The sequence below is a fragment of the Cnephaeus nilssonii genome (genome assembly GCF_951640355.1).
Source record: "Cnephaeus nilssonii genome assembly, chromosome: 21".
Classification (NCBI taxonomy): Eukaryota; Metazoa; Chordata; class Mammalia; order Chiroptera; family Vespertilionidae; genus Cnephaeus; species Cnephaeus nilssonii.
This window is the reverse complement of record NC_137092.1, coordinates 2,876,878-2,897,023: the sequence shown is the minus strand read 5'-3', so window position 1 is coordinate 2,897,023 and position 20,146 is coordinate 2,876,878. Positions and strand designations below refer to the sequence as shown.

The following is a 20,146-nucleotide window of genomic DNA, read 5'->3' as shown; positions in this document are numbered from 1 at the left end:
GGAATTTGTTCATAGTTTTTTTTAAACTATAGTCCGGCCCTCCCACGGTCTGAGGGACAGTGAACTGGCCCCCTGTTTAAAAAGTTTGGGGACCCCTGCTCTAGACTTTGTGGTCTGGCTTCATAAGCAGCCTGGCGGGAAAGCCTGAAGACCTCTCGAGTCTGGTCTGGGCATGTGTCCTGTCAGGCAGGTGCATGGTGTCTCCTATTGGAAAGGTTGCTGGCTTCTACTCAGGAGTTCTTGTCTGCAATACTAGGCCTTCTGCAGCTGCAGGAAATCCGTCCTAGGGTTCCACCTGGTGTCTGTCTGCGGTACTGCAAAGTCTAATGTAAGGTTGGTGCCTTTGCACCTGCCAGTTTGGGCATCTCTAGTGTTATTGGCTAATGATCACTAACACACTATCGCATGGGCTCTGTGCTTTCTAATGTTTGCAGGACTGCTTGCCAGGAACCTTAAGTGACCTTAGGAAGATGCTGGAGTCACTGTTAGGTCTTCTTTTGTGACCTGACATGTAGTCCATCGGGAAGAATACCCCACGTGCCAGCCTTGCTTCCCTAGGGTGCTTCATCTGAACCATCGAACACAAGGAATGACGTGAGTGACATTTCTCAGTTCCCCCAAGGACAATGCATGATCAGTACTTTCTAGATGTGCAGGTGAGAAGCTAACAATTACATACACATGGATGCTGTAACGTATTAGGGCAGCAGTCGCCAACCGGGGGTCTGTGGACCACGGGTGGTCGGTGAGGTCTGAAAGGTTGGCGACTGCTGAATTAGGGCATTCCCAGAGGATGTTTGAGGAAGGGTGTTAGACTAATCAGTATTTACAAATGTTCTCTCGTGGTTTTATATACGATTAAAAAATACAATTACTAGGCAAAAATGTTCCCACTGTGGATACATATATAAATACAAGCACCAAGTTAAAATCCTGAGAAACGCTTTCTTTATCTTAGTTCCAAAAAGTACAGTTCTCAAATGATAACCACTTGAAAGGCAAACCACAAAGGAAGCTTTTAGACACCACCCAAAACCATTTTTTAAAAAAGTGTATCTCCATAATTTCTCATAAATGATATGGTAGCTTTTTACATTTTTTAAAAAAAAATTCTTACATTTACTTAATATCGGCTACGAATAATTACCAATTTGACCACAGAATCAACAAGGTTTATCAAAATCAGTATCTGATTCAAATCTTATCTTCATGAACATGGATGATCACCTATGATTTAGAATTTCAAATTCATAATTTGGTTTCACTAGTACACGTTCTTTCCATTCCGTACCTCTCTTATGACATTATCTGTCATTTCTAAAGCCTATCGCCCTAGTTGGCCTCTAAAAGTTGAGCCATTTGTGTCTTCAATGTGACAAGAAGTAAAAGATTGGAAAGTTTTGCACCTTTTCTTTGTACTAACAAATGACTATGGTTAAGATGCACAAAGCAGCGTGAGATGGTGCCTGGTGAGCTGCAGAAAACTAATTTAAAACATTTCAGCAAGGCTTTGGAAACACCACCCAGTACCCGCTCATTTCTGCATCCTGTTTGTGTGTTTTTTGCCATCATGCATAGGTACCCCTTTTATTTAAATAACTCAGAAATCAAGCCACAGATCTGGGCAGAGGGCAACGCTTTAAAGAGAAATTCAGTTACTGCTGACTGTTCAAAGGTCTGCATCTAAGTCACGAACCTACTCTCCATTCCAATTCAGCGGCTAATGGGAAAAGGAGCAAGCCATTCTGAAGCCTCTTGTGAGAGGCGTACATTTTCAGAAGATGAAAGCTGCACTCTCATTGTCATCCTCAATCTGCTGCTTTTCCTGGGAAACAAAACTCATCACAGCACCACCCAGTTTTACCCAGAAATATCTATCACCATTTGACCGCGCTAGGAAATGGTGAGAGAAAAACTGTCTTTTTCTAAGCAATCACTTTCGCTGCGCAAGTGAAAATGGAACATTGGGCAGGCAGCCTGGAAGGGAGACATCCATTTCCATGGCAGGCTCTCCAGTGAGGAACATTTAAATGCAGAGAATGTATAAAGTCCTATTATTTCTTTTGCTCTTGATGAATTGCAAATATATATAAAAATTAAGGGTATGGGAAACTGACTCCTTTATAGTCTATTTTGTTGTGTCTGTAAGAGTTTTCATTTATTTCCTAAAATCGGCTTTGGCTAATCAGGCAAAGTCTTTAGACCAATTTGAAAAACATCTCAGAGTGATCTTGCACATATTTCATTATCATGTGAACATTTACGTAAATTAAGTTTGCTTTCTTAACAGAAAAGTAGATAATTGGAATGTCTTTATTTTGCACTTTGAAGCTAAAGGTTTTTAATTGCCCTCCATTTTAAAAAATGATGTTTTTTAAGGTCAAGTCAGAAATGTTGGTTTGCCTTGAAGACATTAGGGAAGAGCATCCTAGCTAATAAAGAGGGAATATGCTAATTGACCCTCACACCATCGCAAAGATGGTGACACCCACAGCCAATAAGGAGGGAATATGCTAATTGACTGTACTGCCCTCAAAGATGGCGGCACCCACAGCCAATAAGGAGGAAATATGCTAATTGACTGCCATGCCCTCAAAGATGGTGGCGCCCACAGCCACAAGATGGCAGTGCCCAGTCCCCTCAGCCCTGCCTCCGTAGTCCCTGAGTCCCCTCAGCCCCCCAGCTGCCCAGGGCTGACCTGAGGTGCAGGCAAGCCTCAGATGGCGGCTGCCCAGCCGCACAGGGCCGCCCGAAGCTCAGGTAACCAGGGCCGGCCAAGCCTTGCGCTGCCGGCAGTGGCAGCAGCAGAGGTGTGATGAGGTATCGCCTTCCCCTGATTGCCAGGTCGCCTCCCGCCCTGAGGGCTCCCAGATTGTGAGAGGGGGCAGGCCAGGCTGAGGGACTCCCTCTCCAGTGCATGAATTTTCATGCACCGGGCCTCTAGTAATTTTATAATTACACCTGGAGAGACCCACATAGCAAGCATTCAGGGCTGAATATATACACACATATATACACACACAAACACTACAATACTATACACATGCTATATATATTTCCCCCCTCATTTATGGAAAGAGAAATATATGCTTTACAACAATGATTCATTCTTGCCTGGCTGGAGTGGCTCAGTTGGTTGAGCATCATCCCATGCACCAAAAGGTTGCCGGTTCAATTCCTAGTCAGGGCACATGCCCAGGTTGTGGGCTTGATCCCCAGTAGGGGGCGTGCAGGAGGCAGCCAACCAATGATTCTCTCTCATCACTGATATTTCTATCTATCCTCTCCCCTCCTCCCTCTCTAAAAATAAACATATTAAAAATAATAATAATGAATCATCCTTATGTGTTGCTCTGTACCTTGTTACCATTTATTGTAATTGAATTAAGACCTTGCTAGCTAACTAATCATCCCGAAACCTTATGGACTTAAAATAACAGCTGCACTATCTCTCACCTGGAAGCTGGGTATACGCTAACGCTGACCAAGTTGAACAATCAGCACAGAGAGCAGAGATTCAATGTTTAAAAAAAAACAAAACTAAAAATGACTAAAGAAATACTGTTAACAGTGGAAATGTCACCTCCAGGTGTTGTCCTCCTGATGGATTTTTCTTTAAACTTCTCATCCCTTTCCAAGTTTCCTATATTGACTATAAGTTTATAATCAGAAAAAGCTAAAAAAAAGTTTTCTTACTCAGAATATAATTTTACACATCATACAAACAAAAAACCCACAAAACAGAGGCCTGGAAGTAAAGAAAAAAGCTGAAGGAATACCCACCAAGTTACCCACACAGTTCTCCTGGCTGGTGGAATGAGAGGTGCTTTTTTCCTTATCCTTTTCTACACTTTGCCCAGTTTCTTTGTCAACGTAATTCTTCTAAAGCAACACAGCGGCACCTACCTCACGACGATGAGCATGGCTATGAGGATGGAACAGATCGGGTCTGCTATCATCAGACCAAAGTTCTGCATCAGGATGGCGGACGCGATCACCCCGATGCTCCCCAGCGTGTCTGCGAGAATGTGCAGAAACACACCTACAAACAGACCATCAGGATCAAAACACAGCTGAGCAACTGCAAATGCAAACATTTCTTGAAATCATCTTATTTCCCATATTAAGTACTACATACTAATTTGGAAAATGGCAAGGATGTAGATTAACTGGTTAGTAATGAAGTAATAGTACCTTGGGAATTGAAATACTCCTTCCTGTTTCAAATCAGCAAGGCTCAATATCCCTGATGCAGAGTAACATAAATGAGGAAGTAGAGCAATGCATGGATTTTAAAAATCGTTTGTGCACATTCATCTCTGGTTAAAAGAGCCCAGAAGTGAACAACTTGTTAGAAGAAAATGTCATTGGCAGAAAGAATCTGTCAAGAAAACATCACTACACGTACGGATCATGGACACAGAGAGCCCCCTGCTGGTCACTAAAATTACCATTTCAGAGGAATTACCTATGGACCATAACTATTAAACCTGACAAACTTATTATCCTGAAGACTTTGTTACCTCAAGTAACATACTAAACTCAAACTTGATATGAAAGTAGAAATTTAAATATTTTACATTGGATGTAAATATATTTGAACTTTTAATAATTAAATATTAAATTGGTAGGATTCTGTCTTAGAACCTATATATAATATTAACATTTAAAAATTGACACTTGATGGAAAAACCATTTTAAAATGTCAAGAAGCAAGTTTAATATACGTTGTTTTTCAAAAATATTTAATTAGACAGATTATTCAACATTTAGATCTTTAATAGATAAAATGTATGGCAAAACACCGTTTCTTAAATGTCTCTTAAAGTACATTTTTTAGTGTGCCACATAATTTTAATAATTGGTTTATGTGTGCCATGAGATGAGAAAGGTTGAAAATCGCTGCCCTATACAACTTCAACCAGTGTAGCTAAAAATAGAACATTCTTCAACATCATCAACTACTTTAGCTGAAAAGAAATATCTAATGTGTAAAAAGCATGGTCTATTTTAGAAATACTTGTTTTTCTTGTTTTTTATTCACTGACAATTTTTTAGGTGTGAAATATGTAATTCATCCCTCAGTACCTATTACTTTTTCATTGTGAGTAACAATTTTCAACCTTTTTCATCTCATGGCACACATAAACCAATTACTAAAATTCTGTGGCACACCAAAATCTATATATTTTTGCCAATCTGACATAAAATAGATATAATTTTGAATAATTCACACACAAAAATGATAATAACTACCTACCCTTTTTTGCTCCAAAGTGACTTTTTAAAAAATCAGGCACCTATACTTGTATATTAGGATTTCTGGTACCAAGAATTAACCTATCAGATACAACCTTAATATGCAATTATGCAATATAACTAATAAGATGCAACTCTAGTATATGACCTGTATATTTATGGTTCAAAACAGAGCTATTTTGGCTATTGTCATTTTTTTATTCGACCACTTAAAGAAATAGTGAGGAATTGCATGTTTTAAAAATTCTTGCAGCACACTGCTTGAAAATCGCTGATATAGGGTACTGACCTTTATAACAATTCTTAAAAAAAACACAATGGCTCTTTTTTTTTTTTTTTTTGACCTTCGTAACAATTCTTTAAGGGGAAAAATGGCTTTTTTCTATCACAAAAATATGTTATGGGAAAATATATTTCATTTCCCTAGACCAGTGGTCGGCAAACTCATTAGTCAACAGAGCCAAATATCAACAGTACAACGATTGAAATTTCTTTTGAGAGCCAAATTTTTTAAACTTCAACTTCTCCTAACGCCACTTCTTCAAAATAGACTCGCCCAGGCCGTGGTATTTTGTGGAAGAGCCACACTCAAGGGGCCAAAGAGCCGCATGTGGCTCGCAAGCCACGGTTTGCCGACCACGGCCCTAGGGTATTTCAATAGCAAAGAATAATAAGTGTTGGGATCACCTTAAAGCTTTAAAATTAAACTGGAGAAAGATACACAGCAAAGTGGATTGAGGGGCCCTAAGCTTCAAAACTCTTAAGTGATACGTGTGATTTTTAAGTCTTTATATTTTGTAATCGGTGTTTTGGGATCAGAATTGAACACAGCTCTAAACATCAGGAGGAAAAAGAAAAGAATCGCCTGTTTTTTCTTTTCCTTTGGAAATGCGGCAAGAGGCTGACAGGTTCGCTCCTCAGTTCTCTGTGTGTGAGCATCTGGCGGAAAAGGTTTAGTAGCCGGCAGTCATCCCTGCCCTTCAGCCATCTGCTGGGCTGCCGCAGCCCCATAAACTGCTGGGCACTTAGGAAATATAAACTAATGTTCACCACAGCTGTATAAAAGACAATTAGGAAGGCAAATCTAACCTCCCCTCACATTGTGATGATTTCTCAACTAAAAATGAACTCTCATTATCAAGGCTCATTGGTAGCATTGGATATAGACACACTCCTTATGCATCATTACAAGCTATTTCAGCAAATAGACAATTCTGTACGTTTTGCAAATGGGAAACCAGGGGCTGGAAGACACGGTTAAGGGCCTGAGATAACCTCCTCAGTGTAGAGGAGCAAATTTACACTGAAATGTCAAAAGCGAGAGCTGCCTCGGAAGCAGTGGAGATAAGCAGGTGTGGCGGGGACTGGATCACAAGCTACTGAGAAGGTCAGGCTGAAGTCAAGTTCATAAAGGCAGAAAGATGGGCGGCTGGGACTTAGAAAACTGGAACAATGAAGTCTAAATGGAAATTCCGACCACAGATTGGTTCCCATCCCAACACAGGAACTACCATAGTTCACAGACAAGACTGATTTTCTCTGGCTTGTAAAATTTGAGAATACACTGTTTGCCACGATAGGTAAGCTCCTGTTTAGGTATCATTTTTGATGCCTGTGGATATAACTGAGGTCTCACTTTGCATTACATTTTAAAAAAATATAACAGACTTTATTTTTGAGAGCAGTTTTAGGCTCACAGCAAAATTAAGGATAGAGATTTTTACACCCTCTGCCCCCACACATGCACAGCCTCCTCATTGTCAACATTCCCCACCAGGGTGTACATTTGTTACAACTGATGAAACAATGTCCACACATCACTGTCAGCCAAAGGCCACAGTTTACATTGGGGTTCACTGTGGCCATTGAACATCTTTGGGTTTGGATGCATTGCATTTGTAGCACTAAATTTTCCACAACATAAATACATATGGAATATTATTCTTGGAAAAATTATTTAATAATCCTGCAAAGGTAAATATACTACTATGTTGTTACTATAGTCATTGGGATGGGTAGCATTTATACTTTTGCAGTATCATTTCTGAATATTTTATTCTTCTTATTACATCTGAGAAAACAGCCACTGACAATTAACTTAAAAGAATGTCTTTTAGCACTTACATTATAAAGTTGAAAAATAGGAACAAAATTGATGCTAAAACCTGTCATAGGCTAATAAGTGTTAGTTATCCATAAACTGACATATGAGAAAATTCATTAGGAAGGGGCTAACATTTTAAACACAAATACTATGTTACGTATTTTCCTTAAAGGAAAACTATGAAGCCAGCTTCGTAGAACAGAAAGGGACTTTGCCGTACCTTGTAAGATCTGTCTGCTGGGGCCTGCTGTCTGCTTGAAGGAGGGGCCATCTGCAGAGAGGCAAGTGAGATTATTTCAGAACATGTCTTCAGTTCCTGACGCAATGTGTGCGGTTCAGAGCACCTTTCATTCAAAGGCATCGCGAAGGATGCATGACTACACAGCCACGTCAGACCTACAAAATCACGTTTAAAACTTAATATAGTAACAGAGAAAAACACTGTCATTTTGCTGTGTGGGGGCAAAATAGGTAGCCACCTGCCAATCCTGCGGACAGTCAACAGTGTGTCTGTTCTCCAAGCCCAGCGCCTCATCCGGGCACCAGATGTGTCTACAGGCTGTCGGCCCAGGTAGACACTCATTTCTGACAGCATCTGGAGAGGTGTCCCTGCTGCTCTGACATCAGAGCTACAGGAGACAACGTAACCCCCGCCTCTTCACACTCTCAGAGTCCTCTGGGTGCAGAGCATGGCTGGCTGCTTACCAAACCCCTTTCTCCTTCCGCGCTGGCCAACCACTAACCACACTTCCGGCGGCCTTGAGTTAGGTGTGTGTCACTCGGTAGTGAACAAAGAAATAGATGGAAAGCACGTCCGGGCTCGTAAGCATGTCCCACCTGACCTTCTCCCTCATTCTCAGGGTTAAGAATCCCACGGAGGAAAGAGCCTGGATCCTGGAATTGCCAGGAGGGACAGAGCGCCTACCCTGTCCACCCAACACAAGATCTGAGCCTTGACTGTTTATATCGCTGAGATGCGAGCAGGTAAAACAATAAGCCGCTGGCTTGACTCACGTGCAGGATCCCAGTAAATAGGAAGCTCCCAGCACTTCCCAGCGGGACCGTGCTGTCTGTTCAGGGCAAAATGGAATGCAGGCGGCATTGCTACTGTGCCCCCAGAAGGCCCCTCAGTGCGGAAGGCACCGTAATAGTCAAGAGCAGATTTTGGAGTCGGATTCCTTGTCTCGAAAGCCTGGCATTCCTAGTCACCAGCTGCTATGATCTCCTCAGGACCTGATGTCACGGGGAGTTTTTAAAGAAATCATCCCAACGATGAAGGATACACAGTTTTTCAAAATTATTTTGGGATGCACGTGAGCTCCAAACTTAGAAAAGCAAGGTTTTAGAGCATACCGTGTAACAGTTACAAACTCAGTCTCCAAGGCCCCTTTCATATTTTCAAATCTAAAGCTTCAGAATTCTGCCAATATGGCAAGTACACAAAATATTTAAGCATATAATTTATTTAAAGATTAATCGAATTGTGCCAATTAAGCAGCTATTAGTCTATACTCAAAATTTTCATGAATAAACTATTTCAAATAGAATTTTTAAATAAAATATTAAATTGCTAAATACCTTATAACTTAGTACCCAATGCAATGTAAGTCAGCATACAAAGATTCCTTAGGCACATTGAGGTAAATATCTATCAAAATTACAACGAAAATGTGAAGAATTGAAAACTCCGATTGTATTTTTATAAGCCTATACAGTATACAGTACAAAAGGCCTCATCATACTTTAAAAAAATCATGCTTTTGTCTGGCTGAGGTGGCTCAGTGGTTAAGCATCAACGTATAAACCAGGAGGTCACAGTTCAATTCCCAGTCAGGGCACATGCCTGAGTTGTGGGCTCAATCCTCATAGGGGGCATGCAGGAGGCAGTCTATCGATGTCTCTCTCTCATCAATGTTTCTCTCTCTCTATCCCTCTCCCTTCTTCTCTCTCTAAAATCAGTAAGAAGTTTTTTAAAAATCATGCTTTTCATTTGCTGAAATGCAATTGTTCCTCATTCACGGACACTCATTTAAAATAGTGATTTTTATCATGATATACTCACTGAAAAAAAGCCATATCCACTGCCGGATACCACGCCAGTCGCACCACACGCTAAAAAAGAACCGGCGTGGGCACCAGGCTGGCTCGCTGGGAAGGGAGCTGGCTGCGATACTTAACAGACCCTTTCTCCAGGAAGAGGCCTCGGCGCAGTTCTGGGGGAGGGCGGCCTCAGGCTGCACTCACCGTGGGAGTGGGAGTGTCCGTGTCCGTGGTCGTGGCTGTGCGCGTGGTCGTGGCCGTGCGCGGCGCCGTGTTTCCGTTCCGGACTGTGGCAGTGGTCTCCGTGGCCGAGGGCCTGGTCCAGGGCACCGTTAAAGAGGGAATGGCTGTGTCCATGGCCTACGAACAGCGTTAGAGCAAAAGGCATGTGAAAATACGTTAGCTAGTGGCTACAATAACACTGATGTCAGCAAAAGAACGAGGTCTCAAACCAGACTCAAGTTCACAAACATGTTCTTGTAAAGTGTTACTGATTCATTAAAATAATACTGAGTTCCTACCACACAGTACAGGAAGGAAATAAAAGCAGAGATTGACAAACAGATCCTAAAATTTATATGGAAATTCAACAAGGGATCCAGAAAAGCCAAAACAACCCTTTAAAAAAAAGGATAAGGCAGAAAAATCGCATATTGCAATTTTAAACCCTACTTCAGGAAGTCCAGAAACAAACTCTCACATTTACGGTCAACTGATTGTTAGCAAGGATGACAAGACAATTCAGTGGGGAAAATCATCTTTTTAGCAGATGGCGCTGAGACAATTAGTTATCTACCTGTAAGAAAATACTGGACCCATACCTCACACCACACACAAAAATGGACTCAAAATGGATCAGACCTAAACGTAGTCTTAAATGGATACATTTAACTCCAAAATTTAAGGATGGGTCCTCATAAGAAAATCTACTCATGCAGTTACTCATTTTAAATTAACTGAAGGAGGGAAAAACATTATCATGCAATAGACGCAGGAATATCCTCGCTGGTAAAGCAGTTTGACCAGAAACGAGGCCGAGCCATCAGCCCCGGGGGCAGCTCTGTGAGTGCCCTCACTCAGCAGTGCTCCTCGCCCTGCCCGCTGCTCAGGCCGCTGAGGGCGCGGGGTCAGCGTTCCGCCCGAGCTTCTGACGCAAACCTTCTGGGATGAAACCTGGCATCAGCGTTTTTAAAAAGCTGCCCAGGTGACTGTGCAGGTTGACGCAAGGATATGAGCGAGAAGTGTTTCTCATCAACACTGTGCGAGAGGTCCTGACTATGCCAGGAGACAAGCAGGAATGAGAGTTATCATTCTTAACAGGGCGAAAAACTTTCAGCTACCTGAAAATGGGCCAAATGAAAAATATTTATGTTAAAATGCCTAAGACAAGGTAATAAAGGACATGGAATTTCATATGAACATGAAATTTAATCTGAGTTATGTCCATTTTTCACAAACACAGACAGTGAATTTCTGGTCAAAATTCCAACAAGATTTTTCATAAAACTTGACAAGCTGATAAAAAAAACAAATAAGCAAGACAGATGATAGTAAGTTTCACACCCACATGCACTATAATTTTCTAGTAACCAGGTTTGTTTTGTGGTTTTGATGTTTGTTTGTCTGTGTTATGTAAATGGTGTCATCATCACCAGATGAGCGACACAGGTCTGGAAGGATCCACACCAAAATGGGAGCACGTGTACCGGAGAAGGTGCTACTGTCCGGTGAGGGGCGTGGGGAAGTGGGAGGGGTGGTTCGGGAAGACATTAACAGGAGTCATGCCTATTAACGTTACTTAGTCCAAGTTTAACTTCGAGAACGATCAGTTTTCAGAGTGAGGGACTGTGACAGACACCAGGAGGTGAAGGAACAAAGGGCTCGGCCGTCGTACCAGAGCCGTGCGAGTGCCCGTGGCCTCCGTGCTGGAACACAAATATGCCCACCAGGTTCACCACGAAGCCCAGGACGGAGACCAGCAGCAGGCGCTCGTGGTGCACGTCGGGCGGCGCCAGCGCTCTCTGGAAAACACAGGCAAGGTTCATGGGGTGACTTCCCGAGGGCCCGCGGGGGTGGGGGGGGGGGGACAAAAAGCCGCTTTAAAAACGTTCACGTCTTTTCAGAGTGAAAAACCACTCCAGAAATATCTGCCAACGCCGTATAGCGGAATAAAACCAGTATTCACCACACCCGTGGTCGGCAAACTGCGGCTCTCGAGCCACATGCGGCTCTTTGGGCCCTTGAGTGTGGCTCTTCCACAGAATACCACGGCCTGGGCGAGTCTATTTTGAAGAAGCGGCGTTAGAAGAAGTTTAAGTTTAAAAAAAGTGGCTCTCAAAAGAAATTTCAATCGTGCTGTTGATATTTGGCTCTGTTGACTAATGAGTTTGCCGACCACTGCACCACACTGTAGGAAAGGCAACAATCGCTGTTTTTAAAAACAAATATTTGAAAGCATGACCATTTGGTCTGAAGCCCATCCTTCCGTGGCATTTCAGAGTGTTGCCGTTCATTTCAAGGTCACTCCCCTTTAAATCTTCCTGTTTCCAGGTACCAAATACGAAGCGCCCCCTTCCCGCCCAGAACTCAGGTTCTCTTAAGAACTCTCCCAGCAGGCCTTTACTTTCCAGTGTCAACACTCCGTTCACACCTGCAAAGCACCATTATTTGCTTTCCATTTCAAGTAGTTGCACATCTACTTAATTTTTCTCAACTGTTTTGTAAGCTCCTCCTATAACCCGAGGCCGTTCCTCAACACTTAATAATTGTGTGAAAAACAGCTCTATTACATGAATGTTTAGTGAATAAACATCTTCCTTGCATATATAATTTACCAACTCTAATCATTATCTACTATACCTCAACTCCTTCTGAGAAAATAAAAAAGGCAGTGAAGATCAAAAACAGCCCATTGACAAAGCCGGCCAGCACTTCCGCTCTGACATACCTGGAGAGCAAAGTAAACAACCGAATTATTGTTATTTCTTACAGATCAAACAGTAAAGTTACGCATGCTCGATGACCCTAAACCACTTTATACGGTTGTAAGTGGCCAGCAAAGTCCCAGTATGTATAGTGCAGTGTGTTTTATTGTACATTTATTACAAAAACAAGAACATGAATTTAAATATTATGAATTATGTTGAATAGCAGAAAATACATAGATTTCCTCACAGCAATCAGAAGACCTTGGAGGAAGGAGGTGTAGAAAGACCGTCCCCAGAAATGTGAACCTCAACTTGTCGCTGGAGCAGGAAGAGCAGGACTAAATAGGCAAAGAAGAATCCAAAGAGAAAAAGGGGGAGAAGAGAGCTTGAAAAGGGGGGTTTTGTGACTTATTAATCCCTTCTCTCCTAAGAACGCCTTAGGCCCTCTGCTTTGTGCTGCTCAGCTTTCAAATCTTTGGAAAGTGGAGCGTTGATCTGAAGGAAAATAAAATTATTTCTCAAGTATCCCTGAAACCACTTGGGATTTCTATTCTTATCACTTTTTCTAAGATTAAGAAACGCAGCACGAACGTTGACCTGTTTTTAGAATCAATTCCAGCTTCACGTCATCCTAGCGGAACTAGTTTTTAAAATTCTGCCCCACTCCCCGCGGACTTCGATGCCTCCTGCCTCCTGCCCGTGGGAGGCAGCGGGGAAAGGGTTTCTTTCTCCAAGAGGCATCTCGGGCTTAAAGTCGTTAGGAACAACTTGAACTTGGCAGCTTTACTTGTTCAAACATTTTTCAAAGGGCGCTCACAGCAGCCACTCACTCTGGTCCTTAAACCATATAATAGGAGCATCAAGAAGACCGCTTTCTTAGCTTTCTTTAATGACCCAAAATGGACTTAAGACTTTATGGCGCCAGGGCAGATGTTCTCTCTGAGCATTCAGCCTCTTTGGAGCTCTATATAGTGATCTCCTACTCTGTACTATAACCATAGTCTGATGGGTGTTTCTTGTCTCACTTTTTATCATTTTACAAGGAACCCTAATACTTTGGTTATACCCCGAATCAGCAAGTGCTGTCGTAGACTCCATCCTTCAGCACCTGTGCAGTTACTATTTTTACAGAGTCGCTCCCCCATCAGACCGCAGGTTCCCCAAGGCAGGTGCTACATCTTACTCATCCTTCCATCCCTGGAGGAGCAAAGCAGTGGCCCTCAAACATCTGCAGAGAACAGAGGATGTGCAACAAGCAGAGCATGCTTGCTCCAGAGCAAAGGCAAAGCTGGGCAGAAGGAGGAGGTGGTAAGGGAGCAGGAGTCAGAGCATGCTGGAGGAGGGTGGATGGAGTAGGGGAGGGAGAGGATGGAGGAGGGCGGATGGAGTAGGGGAGGGAGAGGATGGAGGAGGGTGATGGAGTAGGGGAGGGAGAGGATGGAGAAGGGTGATGGAGTAGGGGAGGGAGAGGATGGAGAAGGGTGATAGAGTAGGGGAGGGAGAGGATGGAGGAGGGTGGATGGAGTAGGGGAGGGAGAGGATGGAGGAGGGTGGATGGAGTAGGGGAGGGAGAGGATGGAGGAGGGTGATGGAGTAGGGGAGGGAGAGGATGGAGGAGGGTGGATGGAGTAGGGGAGGGAGAGGATGGAGGAGGGTGATGGAGTAGGGGAAGGAGAGAATGGAGGAGGGTGGATGGAGTAGGGGAGGGAGAGGATGGAGAAGGGTGATGGAGTAGGGGAGGGAGAGGATGGAGGAGGGTGGATGGAGTAGGGGAGGGAGAGGATGGAGGAGGGTGATGGAGTAGGGGAGGGAGAGGATGGAGGAGGGCGGATGGAGTAGGGGAGGGAGAGGATGGAGGAGGGTGGATGGAGTAGGGGAGGGAGAGGATGGAGGAGGGTGATGGAGTAGGGGAGGGAGAGGATGGAGGAGGGTGATGGAGTAGGGGAGGGAGAGGATGGAGGAGGGTGGATGGAGTAGGGGAGGGAGAGGATGGAGGAGGGCGGATGGAGTAGGGGAGGGAGAGGATGGAGAAGGGTGATGGAGTAGGGGAGGGAGAGGATGGAGGAGGGTGATGGAGTAGGGGAGGGAGAGGATGGAGGAGGGCGGATGGAGTAGGGGAGGGAGAGGATGGAGGAGGGTGGATGGAGTAGGGGAGGGAGAGGATGGAGGAGGGCGGATGGAGTAGGGGAGGGAGAGGATGGAGGAGGGCGGATGGAGTAGGGGAGGGAGAGGATGGAGGAGGGTGGATGGAGTAGGGGAGGGAGAGGATGGAGAAGGGTGATGGAGTAGGGGAGGGAGAGGATGGAGAAGGGTGATGGAGTAGGGGAGGGAGAGGATGGAGGAGGGCGGATGGAGTAGGGGAGGGAGAGGATGGAGGAGGGTGGATGGAGTAGGGGAGGGAGAGGATGGAGGAGGGTGATGGAGTAGGGGAGGGAGAGGATGGAGGAGGGTGATGGAGTAGGGGAGGGAGAGGATGGAGGAGGGTGGATGGAGTAGGGGAGGGAGAGGATGGAGAAGGGTGATGGAGTAGGGGAGGGAGAGGATGGAGGAGGGTGGATGGAGTAGGGGAGGGAGAGGATGGAGAAGGGTGATGGAGTAGGGGAGGGAGAGGATGGAGGAGGGCGGATGGAGTAGGGGAGGGAGAGGATGGAGGAGGGTGGATGGAGTAGGGGAGGGAGAGGATGGAGGAGGGTGGATGGAGTAGGGGAGGGAGAGGATGGAGGAGGGTGGATGGAGTAGGGGAGGGAGAGGATGGAGGAGGGTGATGGAGTAGGGGAGGGAGAGGATGGAAGAGGGTGGATGGAGTAGGGGAGGGAGATTACGGAGGTCCTGCACCGGCAAGGGAAGGGAATCAGTGAAAGAAGGAAGGACAGACTGCGAAAGCCGGAGCAAAAGGGACCGGAGAGGAGACTGAGGGAGAAGGAGAGGGAGCAAGGAAAAGAGCTGGGAGATACAGCAAAGGGGAGGAGGGAGCGGTAGAGAAGAGTAAGAAAGGGATGTGAGGGGGAGAAGGAATGAGCGGACACAGGCCCAGTAACCAGAAAGAAAGCAGGAACAGGAGAGCAGAAGATGGGAGAGAGAATGAGTCTGAGGATGCACAGAGTGAGAGGCCAGAGAGAATGGGACGGACAGTGAAGAAAGGGGAGACTGTGGAGGGTGGGGGGTGGGAAGGACAAGGAAGGAGTGAGGGAGGAAGCAGGCAGAGGGGGCAGAGAAAGCGGGCAGGAGAGAGGAAGAGGCTACTGGTTCTCACCGCCTCATACATGGATGTAATTACACTGCAGAATGTGCTATGAGCTAAAAACAAAAACAACAAAAAGCCCATGCAGGCAGAGTCCATCAAATAATGGGAACACCACTGCCTCCATCAGAGAGGCGGAAAGCCAGCTCTGCCCCTCAGGGCCCCAGGCTTGGGGGCCTGACCCTCCAGTGTGAAAACCCCTCCAAATATTTGAGTCACTCTCCCAACTCAGCAAGAGGTGAAGGATTTTACATAAAAGCGGAGCTGAAGAGGATATGTAATATAAAACCATACTGGGAAAGAATGACTTTAAATAAATCAACAGCAAAATAACCTCCTAAAAATAAAGACACATGATCATTTGCATATACTAAAACTTTTTCTTTTTCATCTGCTTCAAAAAACTACTAGGTTAAGTGTTGAGAAATCCCCTTACCTGGTAACAATCTCACCTACAAATTTGGGGTAAAAGCAAGATGCCCTAGCCCTAAGCAAAAAAACTTAGATGCAAAAAAGCCCCGAAAGATGTAAATATTGCAGATGACAGGGACACAGGGTTCAGAACCAGGCGCCACTACCCCATGCGGTCAGGACGGTGGTCGCCTGTGGGAAGGAACCAGGAGGAGACGAAAGAGATTCAAGGGTTCAAGTTCCATAAGTGTGTTCGATTAGTGAAAATTCTTTGAGCTTGAGTTTTGTGTATTTTTCTGTTTCTTACACGTCAACAAAAAGGATTTAAAAAAAGTCTTACCCATAAGAGAAAGCATCATTATCTCTCCATTTCGAAATAACAGACGCTGCCAACCCAGCCAAAATGGCAGTGCTATCGAAAAACATGTGAAAAGAGTCGGAAATCAGCCCTAAGCTGGAAAAGAACAAACATGGTGGCGTATTAGAATAGTAACCAAATAGGAGGCATCCTTCTCTAAAAATCTAAGTCAGCTCTGCTCATCAGGAAGGAATCTTCCAGAAAGACAGCAATGAACTATGATAAAGAAGAAAAGGAGAGGGGGGAAGAACAGTACAGGTAGATCAATTCCATACATTCATTATTCCTTCATTCTTTCACTCAGCAAATATGTATCAGGCGTCCTGCGTACCATGTGATAAGGTGCCCGAATTAGATAGAAGACCCCTCCTTTGATACCGCTTACATTCTAGTGGCAAGTTGAAAGGTAATGGGCACTTAATGTGGGAACATACATAAAGAGGTGATCTGTTCTTCCACTGAGGAGACAGTCTCATCCTCAAAGATATAAACCAACTATAATTAAGTTTTCACTTTAAAATGAAGGCTCTGAACAAGAACCAGAATGTTGCCACAAGACCAACTGCTTCTAAGAACCTTTATTTGTGAAGAGTGAGTATGTTTTATTCATCTTTCTTCCGTAACAGAAAAAACTTCTTGACATTTCATGTTCACAACATCTTGAGACGACTTATTACAGAATGAAAATGAACACAGATATTACAAGGACCAAGTTCCTGGGAGAAATTTACTCTAGGAACTTAAAATTCCAGTGGGACCTTCAGAAACAGAGATAATCCAGTCACATAAAGAAACTGTTGATACATCAACAAAGGGAACTAAAAATTGCGGTATCTAAAGAAGACATAGAAAGCCAGATTACGAAAAGGCCCACGCGTTTTCTAAATCTGCCAACGCTTCAATGGGAACCCATTTGTACTCCCAGTCCACCGATAAAAATTAATAATGGGGAACAGGTGGTTGTGGATGTGATGGTGAACAGGAAGATGAATACCGGCTAACTGAGCTAGGTATCACAGGCACTGGGTCAGTGCCAGACTCCAAATCTAGAATATATCTGGACAATCTGGAGAAGGGCCTTAGGTCAGGAGAGCAAGCCACAGGAGAACAAGTCACGTACCACTCACGTTTCCCTTACGTACTGGTGACTTTCGACAATAGCTTGGAAATCAAAGGTTTTAATAATTTCCTCAATAGATCTCTACAGACCAAAAGAATTACTGTCTAAAATAACTTTCCATGAAAGCGGTAGTCTAGGTAGTCGAATATGAATCCACTGAACAAGGCATTTCACATAGCAATTTATGCAATGGTAGGCTACAGTAAAATATAATGTGTTGTAATATAAAGTAACTATGGCAAAACTCTACATATATACACCAAGATAGTCTTGATACAGTCAGCACATATGTCACAATATGGCATAATTTAGGAAGAGTAAAGGATATAAATATTGCATATTTATAATAAATGATGATTATTCCAATACAAGACAATACAGTTGACCCTTGAATAACAGGGAGGTTAGGGACACCCACCTCCTGTGCAGTAGAAAAATGCATATAACTTTTGACTCCCAAAGCTTAACTACTAATAGCCTACTATTCACTGGAAGCCTTACCAATAACATAGTCAATTAACACATACGTTATATGTATTATATACTGGGTTATTTCCATAAAGTAAGCTGGAGCAAAGAGACAATATTATTAAGGAAATCATAAGAGAAAATACACTTATAGTACTGCACATATTTGTTGAAAACCATCTGTATGTAAGTGGATCTGCATAGTTCAAACCCGTGTTGTTCAAGGGTCAACTCTACAGTGCTTTTAACAAGTACAATTAATTGAAGGGGGTTAACATTGCAGGTCATGTATATCTGATTCCCAGAGGGCTCAACATGGTTATGACATATATTGAGATGTGACCATGTTTCGATATGCAGTTAAGATCCAAGTGGTCACTCAACGATAACCTTCGTAATTTGCTGAGTATTACTGACAAAACTACATTCACGTTTGCACTGAAAAGTAGTCCACTTTTCATATAAAAGTATACAGGTGACCAAAACTGGTGATATTAGCTAATGTCATTGCTCAACTTCAACAGTGATAAAGCTCAAGGACAGCAACTGTCTGTGAAAATGGCCCTTCGTGAACAGAGACTACGTCTATTTAATGAACAGAACACAAAGCGTAGATGGCATAGGTTCTTAATCGGGGGTCCGAGAGCTACGTCGAGGAACCCAAGACCACGCTGAAGTCTTATATAAAAGACTGAGTGTCGGCTATCATCAGATTCTCAAATGGATATGAGACTTAAAGACGAAATCAGTACACCCGGAAGTGTGATGATTCTATTGTTGGTTGAACAATTTTATAAGACCCTTAAGTTATTCAACGGCAAACAACTAGATAGTAGTATTTCACTTCCAGGGTTCAACTGGATATACCTCTTCCCAAAGCAGTTAAAAAACAAACAACAAAAACAAAAGTCACACCAAACACCATGAGATGTAAGCTTTTTTAGGAAACTCTATGGGATTCCCTGCTGCAGGCAAGACCAGAGGGAACTCCTGAGACAGTTTCAGCATAAAATGAAAAGAGAGATGTGAATGGAAGAGCTGACACATGTCTGTCCAGATGTCCCCTGTATAAACCTCTTCCCCATTCCAAGATCTCACAACAAAGTAAGTGGAACATCTCAGGTATTCCCTCTCCGAATCTTAAGGATGAAATCCAAATGCCACTCCCCCCCAGACAGGCATGGACACTCCCCCCGGGAGGCAGGAAACGCGTTTCTCCCAATTCCAAGAAAGTGGACAAAGAAGCTAAGGGATGTGGAAAGACTCTCTCCAGCTGCCCAGATGAGGGGGGGACTTGTCACTCTTGTTGGACAGAGTGGGGGGCAGGGGGCGGGAGTAGGGGGGTGGGGGGGAGAAGCGGGGACCCTTATCGTAAGAACTGCTGCACGCGGTGGGCCCCGATGTTAAGAAACGTAGCCCCGCCAGACAGGTGTGGACAAGAGGAAGCAACTGGGCAGCAGAGGCGGCGGCACCGGCAGGACCTGACCCTCCCGGGGACTAGCTACGTGGCATTCAGCAAACAGAGCCCGGTCTCCGCCACCCCGGCTTCCGCCCCAGCCCTTCCCCCTTCGGTTACCAGTTGCTCCAGATGCCGTAGAGGAGTTCCACAAAAGCGAAAGAGAGGTTCAGGCACAGGAAGAAAAACAGGTTCCGAGACGTCTTGTCCGACAGGATCGACCTGGGCACGACAAAGTGGGGAAGAGCCCGCGAGTCCAAGCGGGGCCGGGACCCCGGACGCGGGGGGGGGGGGGGGGGGCCCTCTCCAGACGCTCCCAGTCCCCACGTGAGGGTGCCCCTAGCGCCCCCTCTTCCCTGCACCTCGGGCCACCCTTCGACCTGGGCCTTGTCCCCCCACTCCCCGCACACAGGACACCCCGCACCTAAACCAGCCCGAGATCTTGCCCAACAGATTGAACTTGGGTGGTTTGTATTCATCGTCCTTGATGGACAGGGGCAGCATCTTCAATGCCCGGCGACGGGCCGGGTCTCCCGCGCTCTGGACGTGGCTCCGTGGGTGATGGTGGTGACAGCGGTGACGCCCACGGACGGGAATCCCCCCCGCGATCGTCCCGGGCCGCGCGCCGATACGAGACACAGACACCAACACACGCCCGGGAACTCGCCGACTTCCGGCCCGGGCCGCGCAACGCGTCCTGGGACGGGAAAGGGGGCGGGGCGATGGGCGGGGCTTGCGCGGTGGGCGTGTCGCGGGCGGTGG

At 44.9% G+C, this 20,146-nt stretch overlaps 1 protein-coding gene across 2 annotated transcripts in view; it reads right to left on the bottom strand.

The window, feature by feature from the left end:
- The window catches only part of SLC30A7 (solute carrier family 30 member 7), a 35,370-nt gene extending 15,307 nt beyond the window's left edge, over positions 1 to 20,063 (bottom strand). The window contains exons 1-8 of one of the 2 annotated variants that reach the window (XM_079760591.1): positions 19,809 to 20,063; positions 19,505 to 19,606; positions 16,323 to 16,436; positions 12,263 to 12,350; positions 11,298 to 11,424; positions 9,608 to 9,763; positions 7,584 to 7,634; positions 3,907 to 4,042 (exon numbers count right to left, since the gene is read on the bottom strand). In XM_079760591.1, the coding sequence (XP_079616717.1) occupies positions 3,907 to 4,042; positions 7,584 to 7,634; positions 9,608 to 9,763; positions 11,298 to 11,424; positions 12,263 to 12,350; positions 16,323 to 16,436; positions 19,505 to 19,606; positions 19,809 to 19,888 (854 nt within the window). In that variant the 5' untranslated portion in view covers positions 19,889 to 20,063. The remainder of the gene's footprint in view (positions 1 to 3,906; positions 4,043 to 7,583; positions 7,635 to 9,607; positions 9,764 to 11,297; positions 11,425 to 12,262; positions 12,351 to 16,322; positions 16,437 to 19,504; positions 19,607 to 19,808) is intronic. The other variant, XM_079760592.1, reaches the window with a different exon arrangement.
- Positions 20,064 to 20,146: the final 83 nt, after the last annotated feature.